Source organism: Corvus cornix, chromosome 3, assembly GCF_000738735.6.
Source record: "Corvus cornix cornix isolate S_Up_H32 chromosome 3, ASM73873v5, whole genome shotgun sequence".
In the NCBI taxonomy this organism is placed as follows: Eukaryota; Metazoa; Chordata; class Aves; order Passeriformes; family Corvidae; genus Corvus; species Corvus cornix.
In genome coordinates, this window is record NC_047056.1 from 27337540 (window position 1) to 27354378 (window position 16839).

The 16839-nt window shown below is 39.1% G+C and overlaps 2 protein-coding genes across 4 annotated transcripts in view; one reads left to right on the forward strand and one right to left on the reverse strand.

The window, feature by feature from the left end:
* PIGF (phosphatidylinositol glycan anchor biosynthesis class F) overlaps positions 1–11840 on the reverse strand; it is a 23657-nt gene extending 11817 nt beyond the window's left edge. For 2 of the 3 annotated variants that reach the window (XM_010393706.4, XM_039569606.1), the window contains exons 1-4: positions 11352–11790; positions 10099–10190; positions 9145–9261; positions 4535–4643 (exon numbers count right to left, since the gene is read on the reverse strand). In XM_010393706.4, coding sequence (XP_010392008.3) covers positions 4535–4643; positions 9145–9261; positions 10099–10190; positions 11352–11579 — 546 coding nt within the window. In that variant the 5' untranslated portion in view covers positions 11580–11790. The other variant, XM_010393705.4, reaches the window with a different exon arrangement.
* On the forward strand, positions 11815–16572 carry CRIPT (CXXC repeat containing interactor of PDZ3 domain). The gene is made up of 5 exons (XM_010393704.3): positions 11815–11915; positions 12747–12812; positions 13233–13287; positions 13952–14055; positions 16090–16572. Exons 1-5 carry the CDS (start codon positions 11900–11902, stop codon positions 16152–16154), a joined length of 306 nt encoding a protein of 101 aa, XP_010392006.1. The 5' UTR covers positions 11815–11899; the 3' UTR covers positions 16155–16572.
* Positions 16573–16839: the final 267 nt, after the last annotated feature.

Here is a 16839-nt window from a genome sequence, read left to right on the forward strand (position 1 = left end):
GCTAAATCCAGTTGTTGTCAGTGACGAATGCTGTGTCTGGAATAGTAGTTCCACCACATATAAAGTGTGCTGATAAAGTTGTGATCTTTAACTATACCATCTTGTTCTGCAACTAACTTCCTCAGGCTAAGTAGAGAAAGGATGTGTCTAGTCTAAGGTTCCACTTCTCAGTGACACGTGAGGCCAGGATCCTAATTACATGTGGTTATTAAAAGTACACCATCAACTTGAAACAGGCAATCTGGAAAAACTAAGCAACTGTAACAAAGGAAGTTATTTTCTATTTCTTTGTAGAACTGTCCTAGCTAACTGTAACCCTTACATACCCATTGTGCTTCAGCAGCCTAGAGGCAACTGGAGATGGATGTACAACTCTTTAAATTGTCTAGAATAGCCTTATTTAAATGATCACAATTAAGTGTTGCAAACTATTATAAAAATTGCTGAAGAATAAGATAACAATCTCAAAACACTGGCAAAATTAGTCTACCAGTCTAACTGAAACATGCCTGGAAGAACAAGTCTTGGAAAGTTTGTTGTTTTGGGTTTTCTTGTTTTTAATACAGAAATGTAACTATTATAGCGCCTAACCTGCATTCCTGTAAGACAGTGATCTTTACCTTTATCTAAGACAGGCTGAATTCTGCAGACCTACAACGAGGAACAACAGTAGACTAGGCCTCCCTGACCAACTGTTTTGCATAGTTACAATTTTTTTCTTAAAGCTAGCAGAGGAGTAACGCACATGGCATGTTTACAAGTTGCTTTAAGAAAACAACAGAATAATGAAAAACAATGAATCATAGGACACAAACTGACTTTCAGCAATATATTTAATACTTCTAACAGAAGTGCTTTATATATTTTTCATTTCCATTCTCAAACATTATTCAGATAATTAATGTTAGTTTATTTCTGAAACAATATTCTGTTCCTGTTAAGTAATATTTACTTAGCATAAAAGTTGTTGTATGCTTAAAAAAATGCAATTAACATTATTATTTTTAAGGGTAGAGAGGCACACTAGTCTGAATATCCCCTGTATGCAGTATTTTTCAAACATAAACATGGAAAATAAAGTGAAGATTTTCTGAGACATCTGTATTTATCTCAGTTTTGTTGCATGTCACAAGAGGTATGTATAAAGAAGCAACATGTTTCCTTTTGTTTTTAAATAACTCAGGATGAAGTAGCATTTGGGCTTTAGCCATTAGCACATGAACTGGAACTCTTGTTATAAAATTCATCATCAGGTTTACTCCATAGAGCCCTGAAGTACTTTGAAGTAAAAGCAAATTCTAGTGAAAGATGCATAGGACACTGACATCTGATTTTCTGACCAGGTAAGATCCAGGTAACAGTACAACAGACTTCTCAGCTTCTACTGATACATCTCAACCACGATGTAAAGCAATGACTACCAGGTAATTTTCCAGTTCTTCTAGTAAGTTTGCAGGAAAATATGCCAGTCCCAATACAGACTGCCAAGGGCAGGGAAGCAGATTAGCAAAAAATGAAACCAATGTTGCTTTTTCTTTGAAGGACACAAAGTGGCAAAGCGACAGCAGAAGAACTGCCCTACGTGTGAGTGTGGCAATTCAGCCAAGTATCTTACAGAATAGTGCAGACAGCTTTAGCTAATACTCTACCGGGATTCCAGCATTCTCACTGCTCCCCTCAACCTCTTGTGTGCTTTAGGTGAGTGACTACAGACCATGTGCATTTGGAGCTATTTCTGTGAACAAACCAACTTCACAGAAGCAGCTTTACATTCTCCCCTTCCTCAATGATTTGCCAATTTAAAAGTTTACTGCAGACACTCTCAAACTGTCCACAGTTTAAAGCGTAGATACCAGATTTGATCAAGTGCTAAATCCTGATGAAGTGGAAAAACGTGCCAATTCAAGTGCTTAACTTTTTGTGTGAACCTTGTGCCATACTATATTGCTCTAACAGAGCTAAATCAATAGCAATAGCATTTTTCCTCCAAATCTCACAGCATTTTTTTGTACCAGCTGGATATTACGTGTTTTTGACAACTTTTGGCATTCCAGGGCTACTAATAGAGCCCAAGGGCAGCAGCAACAACCCTTTGGTTTGCTTTATCACGTGATATTTCTCAGTTATTGCTGATCCATCCAGTTCTTGTAGTACCAATTTCACCTTGTCTGTGACAGTCCCCCAATAATGAATTGTCTGAAGTTATAGGTAGCAATGCAGCTGTGTTTCCATCACCTGTTACGCCACAAATACTAACTATAATCAATACCAACATCAGAACCAGATTTTGCAATAAGCAGGCTTAAAGGCCTCAACACTGCTTTCTAAATAGTAATACCACTTTAGTCTTGCCTGAGTAGTAAGATTTAAAACACATTTTCTGCTTTAAAGCAGAACCATTTCTACTACAGATCAAAAAAAAAAATTGTTAACAGCACAAAGGCTAAAATACAAAAAGGAAAACAATCACTAATGAAACCTCTTTTTATCTCAAAAGCTGGTCTTGAGTTCAAAGACTAAGCTGTTCCATTTGAGTCCATTTTTGGATAGGAAAAGGGTAAATCCAAAACTGTAATCCTCAGGCTCTCTGTTTTTAGGCTAATATGAGAAAGAGCTGATGTCAGAAGCTTAATACTTTACTCATGCAGATGTCTAGAATTAATTTGGTTTTGACTGGGTTTGATTACTTTTAAGTCCACATTAAGATCTACATGATTTCTTTCAGACCTCGCTTGGGACTTAATCTGAGAGTGAGAAACTCTCCCCTGCTAACTTTGGTATTAGGAGTATGTCAGATATGAGGGTGGAGATGGTGAAGGAAAAGGGAAATTGCAGACACACAGGGAGCACTGGGGAGCATTCATACCCAGAAACAGCCAGTGACAAGTTTGGGCATCTGAAGTTTCTGCAAACACTATGCGGTTCTGAGGAGTCAGTATTTTTAGATGTTTAAGTGTAGATTACAGAGCTAAATTTTCAATCATGTTTGGCTTTTATTGATTTGGAAGAGTTTTCAAACAGAAAAGTTTTCAGACCATTATCAAACTTCTGCCTTCCACTATAGGAAGATGTGAGGATGGACAAAAAGTTAAAAATTAACTCTACCTTAAGTATCTGTCTTCAGCTATTAGCATCTTTGTTTTGTTAATCAGAGTCCTCTCACTTCATGTGATATGAGCTTTCCTCATATCACTGCTGCATAAAAGGTGAAGTTTTTATACACAGCGTATTAGCAAAGTCTGAGATTTTAGGAATAAAACAAAACCTGCCAGATGTGACACGCTGCTTTAAAATCCCACCTGAGCAAGGAAAAAGTGCTTGCCTTTCATTGGGACAGGGAAGTGAGTATGGCTTGGCAAGAAGATAGGAGATTGTATTTCAATGAATCCCTTGATTTTTGGGTTACATTCATGTCTGTCAACAATTAATTAGTGCCAACACACACCTACGTCAGACTGATGATAAAACATCTTGCAAGAGTAAAACCAAGTGTTTTCAGGGAAGAAAACCCCAGATTTTTACTCAAAATATTAACCTACTCCTCCATTATTTCTGAAATACAAATTTTAATGTCTCATTACACTACTGCAATAGAAGACTAATGGCAAAAAAGCAGGCTGTGAGCTACTTAGGGAAGACAAATTTTAATTGCAGCTGTAAGCCACAACATCTCTACAATATCACAGAGGAAAGTGTGCTGCCTGTTACACTGATTTCTGGAAGAAACCTCCGAAATCATCTGCTTACAAACAGGCCTGGTAGACACTACTCAGCTAAGAGTGTATGAGTTTGGTAACTGGATGAAAAAAAATATCCAGTGAGCACATCTAAGAAGAAGTACTAGTTACTAGTACCATCATTTTATGGCAATTGCAGACTTCAGTTATATTTAATTGAATCATGTCTTCATGCCAAAAACACAGTAAGAAAATAGCATAAACATTTGAATTTATAAAAATAGAATCTGCAATGCCAACTTCACATTTTTCTTGTTCAACTACAAAGCTACTGTCTGCCTTCCTTTGAAATCAGAAGTGTTTAGTACAGTGCTTTGGCTACACCATTTTAATAAATCGATCCAAATCCATTGAAAATACCTTCTGTTAAGTGCTGTTATGGGAGACAGAGGGGAGCTAAAACACAAGGAAAGCATCCTTCTTTCCCTACCCATGAACAAAAAAAGCTACTAGCCTGAAGGCAAGCTTGAAGCCATCTTCACCATTTCACATTTCTCCTCCAGCTTGTCTAGCTTCTGCTTATCCAAGTCCTTAGAGCTCTATTTCTTTATAAAGTTTGCATGCAACAGACACTCACAAGTCTGTAACAAAGAATTTACTTAAACTGGAAGTAAAAATAACATATTTTACTTCCTTACACCCTAAGCACAGACGCTTCCAATGAGTTGACATAACTCTGCAGAAACAGCTTATGACTAAGTCCAATACACCTGTACAGCTTCAGAACAATTTTGTGTAGCATGCATCTCCAGAAAATTAGTATTTTGTACATTTATGATAAGGGTGTACATACTAACCTGCCAAGGCCGATCCCAATCAAGAGGAATAGGAAAGGCTCCAAACCAAGCTCCAAGGATACTGCACACAGAAGTAATCTGTAGACTGCTTTCCCAGACGGACATAGCTCTGTAAAAAGTGTGTTAAAAGTTTTCAACAACAGCAAAAGTTATCATGGCAGAGAGTTAGATCAGATTTCTCCCAAAACTTTTGAGGCTATAAACAGAAATAAAAATTCACATATTTGATCAATAGCATGCAGGTTTTTTCTAAAACATACAAACTATAGGTAAAATCTAAGTTGCAAATTTTAGCTATAATTACAATCTTTTTATACCACACTTTCGGGAATTTTTTTTTCTTGAGATGTTTACTGCAAAAGCTAATTTATTTTACCTGGAAACACTCCTATTGAGCTTGAAACACTGCTAGACTGAGCAAATAAATCTACCTCAATAACTGTGTGCATTGCAGGGAGAGGCAGACATGAAAGGGTACTGTAGGACTGCACAGAAAAGCACAAGCACAGTCACAAAGGATTCTGTGGTGCAGACATATTTGATGACTATGACAATTTGAAATTTAAAATAGGAGTTCACTATGAGAATATTTCAAAACAAGTTTCCATCAACTGAAAAGAAACACTGCAAGTAAATGCAACTGCACATTGCAGCCAGGGCATCCAAGTTCAAGTACACTGGCTGCAGGATAAATTTTTTGCACACTAAAGAACTCTTACACTACCAATCATGGCACATATTATAAGAGACATTGAACTACTTCAGTTCTCAGTTTATAGCCTTCTACCAGTACTGATTTCAAAAGTTTTTGGAAAGCTGGATTTCTGTTAAACAGATGAGCACTTGCTACCATCAGTGTACCAATGGATCGCTCTGCTTTGCTCAGGCCACGAACATTTGGGTACTTGGTACCAATTAAGAAATGAGCAACAGAAGATCAGAACACAGTAGGTACAGTTCCAAGAGAGGAGAACCAGGCTAGAATCCCTGCTCCAAATCACTACAGTACAAGATCTGAGATTTAAGTTTGATACATCTCAGATTATAAATATACACCTAGCTTCAGCTAACAGAGGAAAAATACGTGCATTTTTATGGCTTGAAGACTATATTCATAGTAAACTCTGAACTTTGCATGTGCTGTTGAGGTTGCGTGATATGAACACTTGGTTTTGAAGAGAATAAAATTTCTGACTTTACTTCTGACTACACACTGCTGCATTTGATATTGGCTAAACAGCTCACAAGTTTAAAGCAAATGTTTTTCAATGTTTGCAAAAAAAGGTCCTGCAGACTACAATACTGACAGTGCAAGTTTGACATTTTGAGCAGAACTCTTTCTTCTGCAATAACACAATCCCTTTAACTTAGAACACTCCAACTCACAATTCTACCAGTTTGAGATTTTTTTTCTTGAAGAGAAAAGTCCTGATGTACCTGTAAAACTGTTTACCAGTCTGCACAAAGAAAATTGTTGTGAATTATTTTCAGAAGCTGAATAATTGAGCAGAGCTGCTAGGCAGAATGAGGAAGAGAACATTCACTACAGCCTTAAAGCAGCGAAAGGGACAACAGAATACACCAAGGACTAACCGAGGTACAGTTATACCTCACCAGACATCTTGTGTGTGTGGCAGATTCACCAGAGAGTGCTGTACCATATGGAGGTATCAGAGTCCAAAAGCAAAACAACAGAATTAGCAAGGCACAGTGCCCAAGTGAAAAACAGCCATTGGCAGTTTGGCAACTATTTCAGCTGCTAATTGAACCACTCTGCAGCATGGGCTGGCTACCCAAAGACAACCTGACTTGTCCTCCAGCATTATCCTGAAGGAGCAATGCTTCCATTACTCACTTTTCTCCATGGAATGACAGCTATTGGGATTTTTGCAGGTATTCTTTAAACCACCACATAAACTCCTCATTTTCATGAGGCTAACAACTGCAGCAATGTTTATAAACTTTGCATTTTCTAGGTTTCTTTCATTTTAAACTATGAATAACTAAGATACAACTGCAGACAAACTAGCAATATTTAAGATAATAAATGAACACTAGTGGCAGAAAGGTCTTTTGAAGCCTAAAGTAACTATTTAACCCCTTTAAATAATACAATACATTCAGTTCAGCTTTAAATAATGTTTGAATTAAGACATTAGCTGACATAAAATAATCTACTGAGACAGCTCCTTCATAGACAAGGTTTGGAATTCTTGGCTGCAGCAGGACTAAATACTAAGCAGCCCTTGGTGTGTGATGATGCCCACATTTACAAGGGACATTTCAAGTCTGTAAGAGTGTGCAGTTCACAAACAAAGTGACAGAAGAGGCATAATGAAAACTGGAAGGAGCCCTAACACCATGGTTTTATACTATTTTTTGGCAATATCCAAATAAAAATCTCATCTACCCTGGTGACACCTTATAATTGCTATTATACCAGAAATTTCAACACCATTTCTCAGAGCAGTGATTTGAAATAAACAGTCTCCAGAAGAACGAAAATAAAAAAAGGCCACTGAAAACTGATTTCTTAAAGACTTTTATGCAGGAGGCTATTTCAGCTAAGAAACACTATTTAAATAATAACCACGTGCTGCCACTAATGCTGATAACCCTTTCTGTAGCTTTCAGTTCCCTCTAACTGCTCACAGAGCACATGACAGCATATGGTCAGTGTCATGACACTGACATCAGCCACAAGTCTAGATGGCAGAATAAGGAGTCCAGAAGTGCTGGCATGGGCCCACCCCTTTCCAAATGCAGAATTAGTGAAAAGGGCCCTATTTATAGCCACCTAAGAATGGAAGGGTTTGTGATGTAGAATATACGGACTTACTTTTCTCACACATTCTATGTGCATATAGGCTTAAGGTTACTTAAGTCTAAATTGCACTCAGGTGCTTTTAAAATACATTCTTTTTTCATATTAAGCTATACACTTAATCAGACTTTCAAGCTTACTGTTCCAGTGCAACTCAATTCCCTAAACTCTACTTACAAGGCAAGTAGCTCTGTTGATTTTACCCCACCATCCTTTTCTTCCATTTAACCAGTCCCATCTCATTCCACATGGCTCAGTTAGAGACAGCCTTTTAATACATCATGTCTACACTCATCTCATGCCCAGACATAAGAGGTTCCAATTTCATGAGGTCAAATGAAAAGACACAGGATTATTTTTAAATGGGCAGCCTGCTACAATCCATTAAAAAAAATTGCTACAATATTTCTTAATAGTCTATATTCACTCAAATGTAAACAAACATGATTAACAATAGACATTTTACTCCAATAATGTCACATGGCTCACTAGTATGAAGTACTTACAAGTCCTCACAACAAAAAATGTCAAAACAAGACAACTGTTTCCTATGCAAAAATTGTGCTGAAATGGCATTAAGATCTAAACTAGGGAAGAAAGAAATTGACAGGCATTCAAAATCTACCTGGCACAGACTGATATTGTCAAACATCTGTTACTTCAATTCAGCTGTTATTTCCTGTTGTAAAACCTCCCAAGATGACTAAGGGAATCAGCAATGATATATTCTGGCTAAACAACTCCTTGCTTTTATTACACTCTATTTAAGCCTTCCACTGAAAAAAACTGTGTAAATTACTTGAACAAGGACTCAAGATATTTTTCATTAAGTTGAGAACTGAGATAAACCAGAATTCAATACGTGAAGCTGGTATTAAAGTCTAGCTTTGTCCTTGTTCTACAGGAGTGCAAACCAAAAATAATTCCATAGGTCAGCAGCATAATACAACTTCTCACTTTCTTTTGAGATGAGAGTTCACCATTACAAACTATTAAAAGGGAATGAATACTAAAATCTTATTCAATCTCAAGCATATGTGAAGCCTGCTTCAGTGTCCCAGTCTTTCAACCATGCTATTATTTATGGAATGAAAAAAGGCAGAAGAAATGGAAATCTTCTGAAAAATACATTATCCTTGATACATGATAATGCCATGGCTGCCACTGGAGGTCAAAAATGTGGTTAGAAGGCTCATTTTACTTTAAACACACTCCTGAAAAAAAAATTAATGCTTGAAAACTCTGACACCAAAACCAGCTTTCTTTGTAACTGGAAAAAGAGCATGGGTTAAGATTACATACTTAAGAACACAGTAATTATGTATAATTTTCCACATTATATTCAAGTTTAAAACAGTGCTTGTTTTGGCCTCCTATTCCTACTTTAAAAGTTGTATTTATGAAGGTACTATTGAATCATGTGCAAGATTCTCCATGCACAGCTCAGTGTCAGGTCTCCCCTTTATTTGACAACCATCATGTAGGACTGCACAATGTTTTTACCCCAGTGGAATATGTGTTGGAAACTTTACTTCCTTCAAACACATACAAAGTGAGATTTAGCATCTGGACACCAAAAATAAAAAGCCATTTTTCTGAAACAGTGTCTTCAAATAAATCTTTCTTTGTCAGAGAAGCTTTCATATGTCTGTAATCACAAATACAAAAACCATCCATCATTCAGGAAGTTTCCTTTTCTTTACAAAAAATTCCATTAGATATTGTTGACATCAATTCTGTCCATTTCTATTCAGAGAAATATCAGAAACTTTAGATTAGAACTCACCCGTTTTTACTAAATACCCGTATCCATGCCTGTATGTTTGGTCCCAGCAAACACAAGCACTGTAAAGTAGTAAAGGTAGACAGGAGAACTGCAAACAAAAATGTCTCAGTCACTGACCTACAAAAAACCAGAATATTACAAAATTAAGTGAGGTGGTTGCTAATGTTCTAAGAGTTCCAAGATTTAGGAAGAAAAAAGCCCCTCTAAGTCAACTTGTGAAAGTGTGTGCTTTCTTAAACCTCATGCAGAAAAATAACTTATTTTCTTCTTACTCTGTAGAATAGTAAAGGAAGCTGGAAACAGTTCTGCTGTTACCTCAAGAGTGAAATGTGGTAATATTTTGAAATGCCTGACACCTGTAACATTTTGTAAAACCACAGGTGTACCTCACATAGATCGCTACTTCTAAACTGAAGTATGCTTGGATATTTACTTCATTATTCCATTTATTTTTCCAGTTTGGTGTTATGATAGCAACCATGAAACCAAACTACATGATGCTATTATTAGTCAGTAACTTAGTCTATCTCTCAAAACCCAGGTTGCTTCGTATTTTTTTTAAACTTTCATAAAAGTTAAAACACTAATATCAAAAGGATGGAAGATATGCAAGACAGGTGGTTTAGAATCTTATGGGAAAAATGACTAAATGAAACTCCAAAAAATGTTTGTGCCCTTATGTTTACCATAAATAGTTTGTTTGTAACTGTCTTACAATTTTTACTTACAGCAGTCTTGTTTAAGAGCTGGCTTCCAAAAAAAAAAAAACTGAACAAGCCAACAAAAAAAATACCACCAACAAGAGAAAGCTAAAACAGCCACCCTTCATCCCCCAGCTAGGAGCTTATCCCTTAACTTCCAGTGTACCAGAAAATACACAAGTACTTATACCAACATCTGCAAGGAGAGCTGCCCCTTAGAATGTTTAGAGAAAGAGAGGGTCTTCTGACTTACTCTATGAGAGGTGCTCCATAAAGAACAATAATCGCATGAAATAGTATGCAAGACATGAAAAAGTATATACAGCATTTTAGAAATCTGGATATCTAAAAAAGAGCAACGAAATATCAGAATCATGTTTCAAAACAGAACATAAGTAACACTCACAGTCTATATCTTATCAACAGCACTGTACTCTACTTCTTTAATTTCAGCTACAGCACAATACAATAGCATGGCATATTTCAAAACAGTTTTCCATATATTAATACTTTAAATAATTAATTTTAAAAGATCGCACTCCATCTAAAATTTTTTTCATGCACCCCATTAAACAGGGCAAACATACAAAAAATATAACCAGAAATGACAAGATAAACAGAAGTCATTTTATTAGATATTTTTACATTTGTTTTACATCTGACTGTCATGTCCATTCATTAAAAGGCAACTCTCACAAAACGTGAAAAAATATTTCAAAGCAAGAAAACATACAATATAAAAAAACCCTGCAACACAGAAAATCAAAATTACATTAACTAAAACTATATTTTGAACTTGGCATCTTAAATTCACTGCATCTTGCCTGGCTCAGCAGGTCAGGAGTGCAAGACTATCCACCTGATTTCAAAGCTCTGGGGTACTCCCCCACTGCTGGGCAAGTCGTGTGCTGCTCCAAAATCATTCTGTTCGAAAGTATTTCATTGGGATTCATACCTTCAACGCTCCCTGTTGCAAACTGTCACTACAAAAAGTTTCTCCCAACTTCAGATTCTTCTGTATGCAGATTTCATCACACAAGGAAATCCAGCCATTTTAATATTTTCCATATGATTTTTAAAAAATTGTTTAAATGTAATGTAGTATCTCTTTTATGTCTCAGATTCTGAAACTGTTTTTTTCCTTTAAAGTCATCACACGAAAAACGTGTGATAACATTTCTTCTTGGTATATCCACTTATCAAGATGAGTCAGGCCTGGACTACAAAATGAGTTCTGTGCCATTTCATTTTACCAGGTTTTGCCAACATACAAATTCTTGGGACTGCAAACAACATTGTATTGACACGAAAACGGAAAGCATAGAATCACTCACCTGAACAGGTTATTTACAGGTAGAGAAAGTTTAACATCATGAAAATACTGAAAAATTTGTTTCAAAAGGTGCTACACTCAACTCATTCATGGAAGATGAAAATTCACCACCAGAGAATTTGCTTCCCCTCTGTATTGTCTGGTAGCAATTTAAGAATTAAAAAAAATCTTACCTTGTGAGCAAAGGAACTTCTCTTAGGAGACTGACTTGGTTTAAGGACTAAGTGCAAGATTATATTAAGGGTACCAACAGAAACAGAACAAACACACAGCCACGTGAGGTGCGTTCCCAGGACGCTGAATCCGTCCAGGAAGAAAGCGGGGCCAACCGCGGCCAGGACGATGGACACTGCGCAGAGCAGGTTGGCAGCCAGGAGCCTCCTGATTTCCGCCCCTCTCATGGTGTCCGGGCAGCGGCCACCTGCAAGACACCGAGTCCCGCCCCGTCACCGACGCACGGCAGCAGCGCCGCAGGGCAGCATCTTCCCCAGCCGCGCGGCGCAGGGCAGAGCTCTGAGCGCAGGCCGGGGGCGAAAGTGCGGATTTTGGGGCAGGAGAAGAGCGCTCGCTGAAAAAAACAAATCCCGCGCGGGCCGCAGGCGCCCCTCCCGCCCCTCACCGCGGAGCGCGCGGCGCCGCCCGGCAGCGGAAGGCGGCGGGGCCTGACCGACGGCACCTCCGGGGCGGTGCCGGAAGCGGCGGCGGCTGCGGAGGGGCTGCCATGGTGTGCGACAAGTGTGAGTACGGGGGTGTGGGGGCCCTGCCCGACCTGCCGGACCCTGCCCTGCCCTGCCCTCCCCGTGGGGGTCCCGGGCTGCCCCGAGCGGAGCAGCAGCCGCGGGTCCTGGGCTGCTCAGGGCGGGCCGCGGGTGGCGGCTCCCGGCAGGGCCCCGTGTGAGCTGTCATTCTCCGCCTGTGGAGCGTATTAATACACATAGTTTAAATGATTCTGTCCTCTATCAGCAGTAGCGTGAGCAGCAGGAACGGGAAAGTGATTGTCCCCCCTGAACTCGGCACTGCTGAGGCCGCATCTCGAGTGCTGTGTTCAGTTCTTGGCCCCTCACTACAAAAAAAGACCTGTGGAGCAGGTCCCAGGAAGGGCAGCGGAGCTGGGGAAGTGTCTGGAGCGCAGAGTCTGATGAGGAGCGGCCGAGGGTGCTGTGGTGGTTTAGTCTGGAGAGGAGGAGGCTCAGAGATGGCCTTGCTGCTCTCTGCAGCTCCCTGAAGGGAGGGCGGAGCCAGGCGGGGGTCGGCCTCTTCTCCCGGGTGACCACCGACGGGACAAGAGGATGTGGTCTTAAACTGGGATGGGAAGGCTTAGGTTGGACATTCAGAAGAATTTCGTCCTGGAGAGGGAGATTACACATTGGAATGGGCTGCCCAGGGAGGCAGCGGAGTCACCGTCCCTGGAGGTGCTTAAGGAAAGCCTGGATGTGGCACTCAGTGCCATGGTCTAGTTACATGGAGGTGATTGCTCACGGGTGGGACTCGATGATCTCAGAGGTCTGTTCCACCCTAACTGATTCTGTGCTTCTGAGTCTTTTCCTTTGTAATGTTTCCTTATGTAGGCGAGAAGAAGCTTGGGACAGTGATCACTCCCGATACATGGAAAGATGGTGCAAGAAACACTACAGGTAACCTCAGGAAGGTTTAACAACTTGGTTTTGAGGTATTCTAAAGCCAGTTGGGCACCCGAGCTATGTCACCATCTTAAGACCAAAACTTTATATTATTAATCAGGTTAAATATTAACTTGTGTACTTTCCCTCCCATGCTAATTTAATGCATTGGGAATTTATTTGTCCAGGACTCTTCAGTGTTGAACTTGTCTGTTTTGTTTTTTGGGTTTTTTTCCTTCTTGTATGCGAGGACAATACACAGAGTATTTAAAGGCAGTATAAAGTGTTCTGTTATCCTGTCCCCTAATGCTGTGCTGAGTGTTTTATCTCTCTCTGTAACTTTATTTGCATATGTGTAAAAGTTGTAAACAAAGATTTTTGAAGTATGCTTGGAACTGGGAGATTTATTCAGTTATTGATTTATTCTTTTTGTAGAAAGCGGTGGTCGCAAATTAAATGAAAACAAGGCGTTGACCTCAAAGAAGGCAAGGTTAGTATTGAACGCTGATTTTGGCTAAGAACATCGGTTAGCAAACTAACTGAGGCCTGTTTCCTGCATACCTGAGCAACTACTCCAGACTTGTCCAAAACACACTAAGTAAATAATAACTGTGGGGATTATGGTGTTTGATTTGTCAGTACAAATGCATCCATCCATATTTCATGGGTGCTTTCTGCTCAATCTGAGAGTCTGGGCAAGTATTTTATTGCAGTTCTCACTGGAATTGCTAGGATTTGATGGTTTTATAGGAGAGAAGCCGGGAAATGCTTATTTTCTGTGCTAATATTGTCAGGATAATCTCTTGAGTATTTCCTTCATGTCTGAGGGACTGTCTGTTTGCAAGGGGGCAAAATGCTGCTGGAAGGTGTTTAAGTTCAAAGTCATGTAGTATCTTAATAAAAATACATATTTTTAGTTCTGCTTTCATGAAGTTTTTGTCTGTGATGGAAGAAATGTTTCTTAATGGGGAGAGTGGGAGCTTTTCTGCATACTTTGTGCAGCCTATTAGAAATAATTCTTGTGTGTCCCTTTTCTAAATAACAGTTTTTGCTGGAGTTTCTGACTGCACCCTCTGGCTTGGACTTTTTAGGATGAGGCAGAAAAAATACTTCATTTCAAGGTGTATAAATAAAATACTCTTCCTTTTTCTCAGATTTGATCCTTATGGAAAGAACAAATTTGCAATATGTCGCATTTGTAAGAGTTCTGTCCATCAGCCAGGGTCCCACTATTGTCAAGGATGTGCCTATAAAAAAGGTGAGTTTCACTGAGTGCCAAAATACCCCAGTTTGGCTTGAAACCAGAGAGGAAGTACAACACCTGAATTTGTAATTAGGAAGAGAAGGCTAAGATGAGATTTAATTGCTGTCTTCAGCTACTAATAGGACGGCACGGGGAACATGGAGTCAGACCCTTCTGAGGTACACAGTAATAGATTAAGAAATAGTGTACACAGGTTAGAATGTGGAAAATTCTAATTACATAAAAGGAAAGCGATTTTTCAGTGTGGGAGTGATCAAATATTCTAGTAACAGAGGTTGTAGAATCTTTACAGGAGGTATTCAGAGCATGACTTGAACAGTCCTGAGCCAGCCTTATCCAAGTTGGCTGTTTTGAGTGGGGCAGGACTGGAGACTGAAGGAGATTCTTTTAAACCTTTGTAATTCTGTAATTCTGCTTCTTTTAGAATGTTTGTGGTATCTAAATCAGTAGATTTGGAAAAATAACTCTAAACTTAATCTTGGCAATTGCATGGAGAACTGTCATCTAACAAGTTTGATTTTCCTTAATTTAAAAAATCCCAGGTCTTGTAAAACTCAATTGCTTGTTGCAGTCCCTCTTCTGCTCACTTCTCTCTTCTCCCCTTTTTATAACAGCTAAATCTAAAATTCCTGGGTGGGGAAAAAGCATCATGATTTAAGGCCAAGGAGTCATTATAGCACATAAGGTGAACTGATTTTTAGATGTAGAGCTACAGCTAACCAGTAGTAAGCTTTGTTTATGAAATTAATTGTTCAATAAATATGTCCTGTGTCACTAAGCCAGTGGTTTAGCAGCCTGCTGTAGGAATGTTGCCTGCTAGGTGCTCACCAGATGGCTGAATCCCAAGTGGTAGAACCTTGTTCTCTTTCTTAAATTTGTGGCTGGCTTGGGTGGGCTTCGGGATTTGATCTTTGTCTGCTTGTGTATCCTTCCAGGTTGAACCTGTCTTCTTCATAAAATTAAGACCTTTCTAAGTGCTTTAGGTTGTAGCTCTAACCATCAAAGATGTAATTGGGGCATATTTCTCGAAGCAAATGCAGTCATACAGCTTAGTGCTTCAGCTGTTGCATATCTCCAAAATTGGGAGGCAATCTTAAGTTAATTACTCCTCAGTTTAGACTTGAAGTCAATATTTAGTGGGCTGAATTTTGGTCTCCAGAGTAAATCATGTGGCATGTTCCCTGCTGTTCTCTTCCCTAATGGACTGCTAGATACATGTCCAGTCATGATGTCAGTATATGAAAGCACACGATTTGGAGAGAGCAGGAGCAGATGCCACTTGACATTTTTTGTCTGCTGGTCAATGTTTGTGTAAATTGAGAAGTGGTCCTACGGATAAAAGATTTAGCACCTTTCTGCTTTGGAAGGAGGGGGAGAGATTGAGACAACCCACTCCTCTGCCAAACTTGTGTACGTTTTGGTGCTCTGGTCTTTTGACTTGACACTCCTAGAGTTTAGGAGTCCTTTGGGACATCAGTGTTCACTTCTCAAGTATTCTTGCTCCATAAATACCTTAATTCTGTGAAAACGTGTTCTAAACTTTCTCAGTTGTCTGAAGCCCCCCACCTGTTAATGCCCCATTTAGCAGTCAGTTTGTTGGTGACTGTATTTTCTTAGTCCTGCTACTTCCTGTCCACCTCATGCCTCATTTGGCTACAGGACTTTAAACGATTAACAATACACCATTTTTACCTGTTTGTCAGATGTGAGCCTCTCCTGGCTCTCTTCGGGCATTCCAGCAAATTACAGAGGCTTCAGGCAGTATCGTGAATCATAATGCTCTCAAAAGAGAGCTTATGTTCTAAAGTGGAAGCATTACACATATGCTGCAGATACTAATTTGTATTAGGAGTTACAATGTTACTTCTAAGTTCATAGTATCTTTTGAGAACATGCACAGATAAGATTGTCAGTGAGAGCCCATTTGAACAATTTTTTTTAAAAAGATCTTTACAAAAACAGCAACTGTTTTTGAAGAAAGACTTTAATGATTTTAAAATAATTTACACACTTTTTGTGTGCTTATAGGCATCTGCTCCATGTGTGGCAAGAAGGTCTTGGATACGAAGAACTACAAGCAAACTTCTGTCTAATTGTACTGGCTAGTGTTTTTATGAACTTTAGCTTCTGTGTCTTTGTACAGTAACTTTTCTCCAAAATCATTTGTGAATAGTGCTTTCTGGAAGATAGTACATTTACTTGGAATGAGAGGTAAAGACAGCCTGATTATTTGCCTAAAATGTACATAATATTGGATTATTGTTGGTTTAGCACTAATATTAGCTGGTATTTAAAGGTAATGGCTTTCAGCAACTGATACAGTTCAACAGGAATGAGAAGATCCTGGTGGATAGGTTGAAACTATGTTACCATCAGAACACAGATCTTTGAGATGAATACTCTTTTTTTTTGCCTATCACAAGTCTTCTGCTTATCTTACGGTAATGTTTCGTAGATGTATAAAATATGAGCTTGCGTCACCTCATTAAAGTATCTTCATTTAGTTCCGTGCCTATAAGTATTTATAATTATTCTCTTCCCAAACTAGTACGTCCTTGCTCTTCAGATTTTAAAGCAATTGTCCTGTTGTATTTTGTTTCTGCCTACAGTATGGTTGGTTAAATCACAAATTGTTAAGCTACTGAAATCTGGTGTGTTGCCCTGCCAGTTCTTTCTTTGGCATTGTTGTGGTTTAGCCCCAGCCAGCAACCAAGCCCCATGGAGCTGCTCACTCACTCCCCCACCATCAGGATTGGGGAGAGAATTGGAAGGGTAAAA

Coding starts and splice junctions, on each gene's coding strand:
- CRIPT (XM_010393704.3), top strand. Junction 12,813..13,232: donor TGGTGCAAGAAACACTACAG/GTAACCTCAGGA, acceptor TTCTTTTTGTAG/AAAGCGGTGGTCGCAAATTA. Junction 14,056..16,089: donor AGGATGTGCCTATAAAAAAG/GTGAGTTTCACT, acceptor GTGTGCTTATAG/GCATCTGCTCCATGTGTGGC.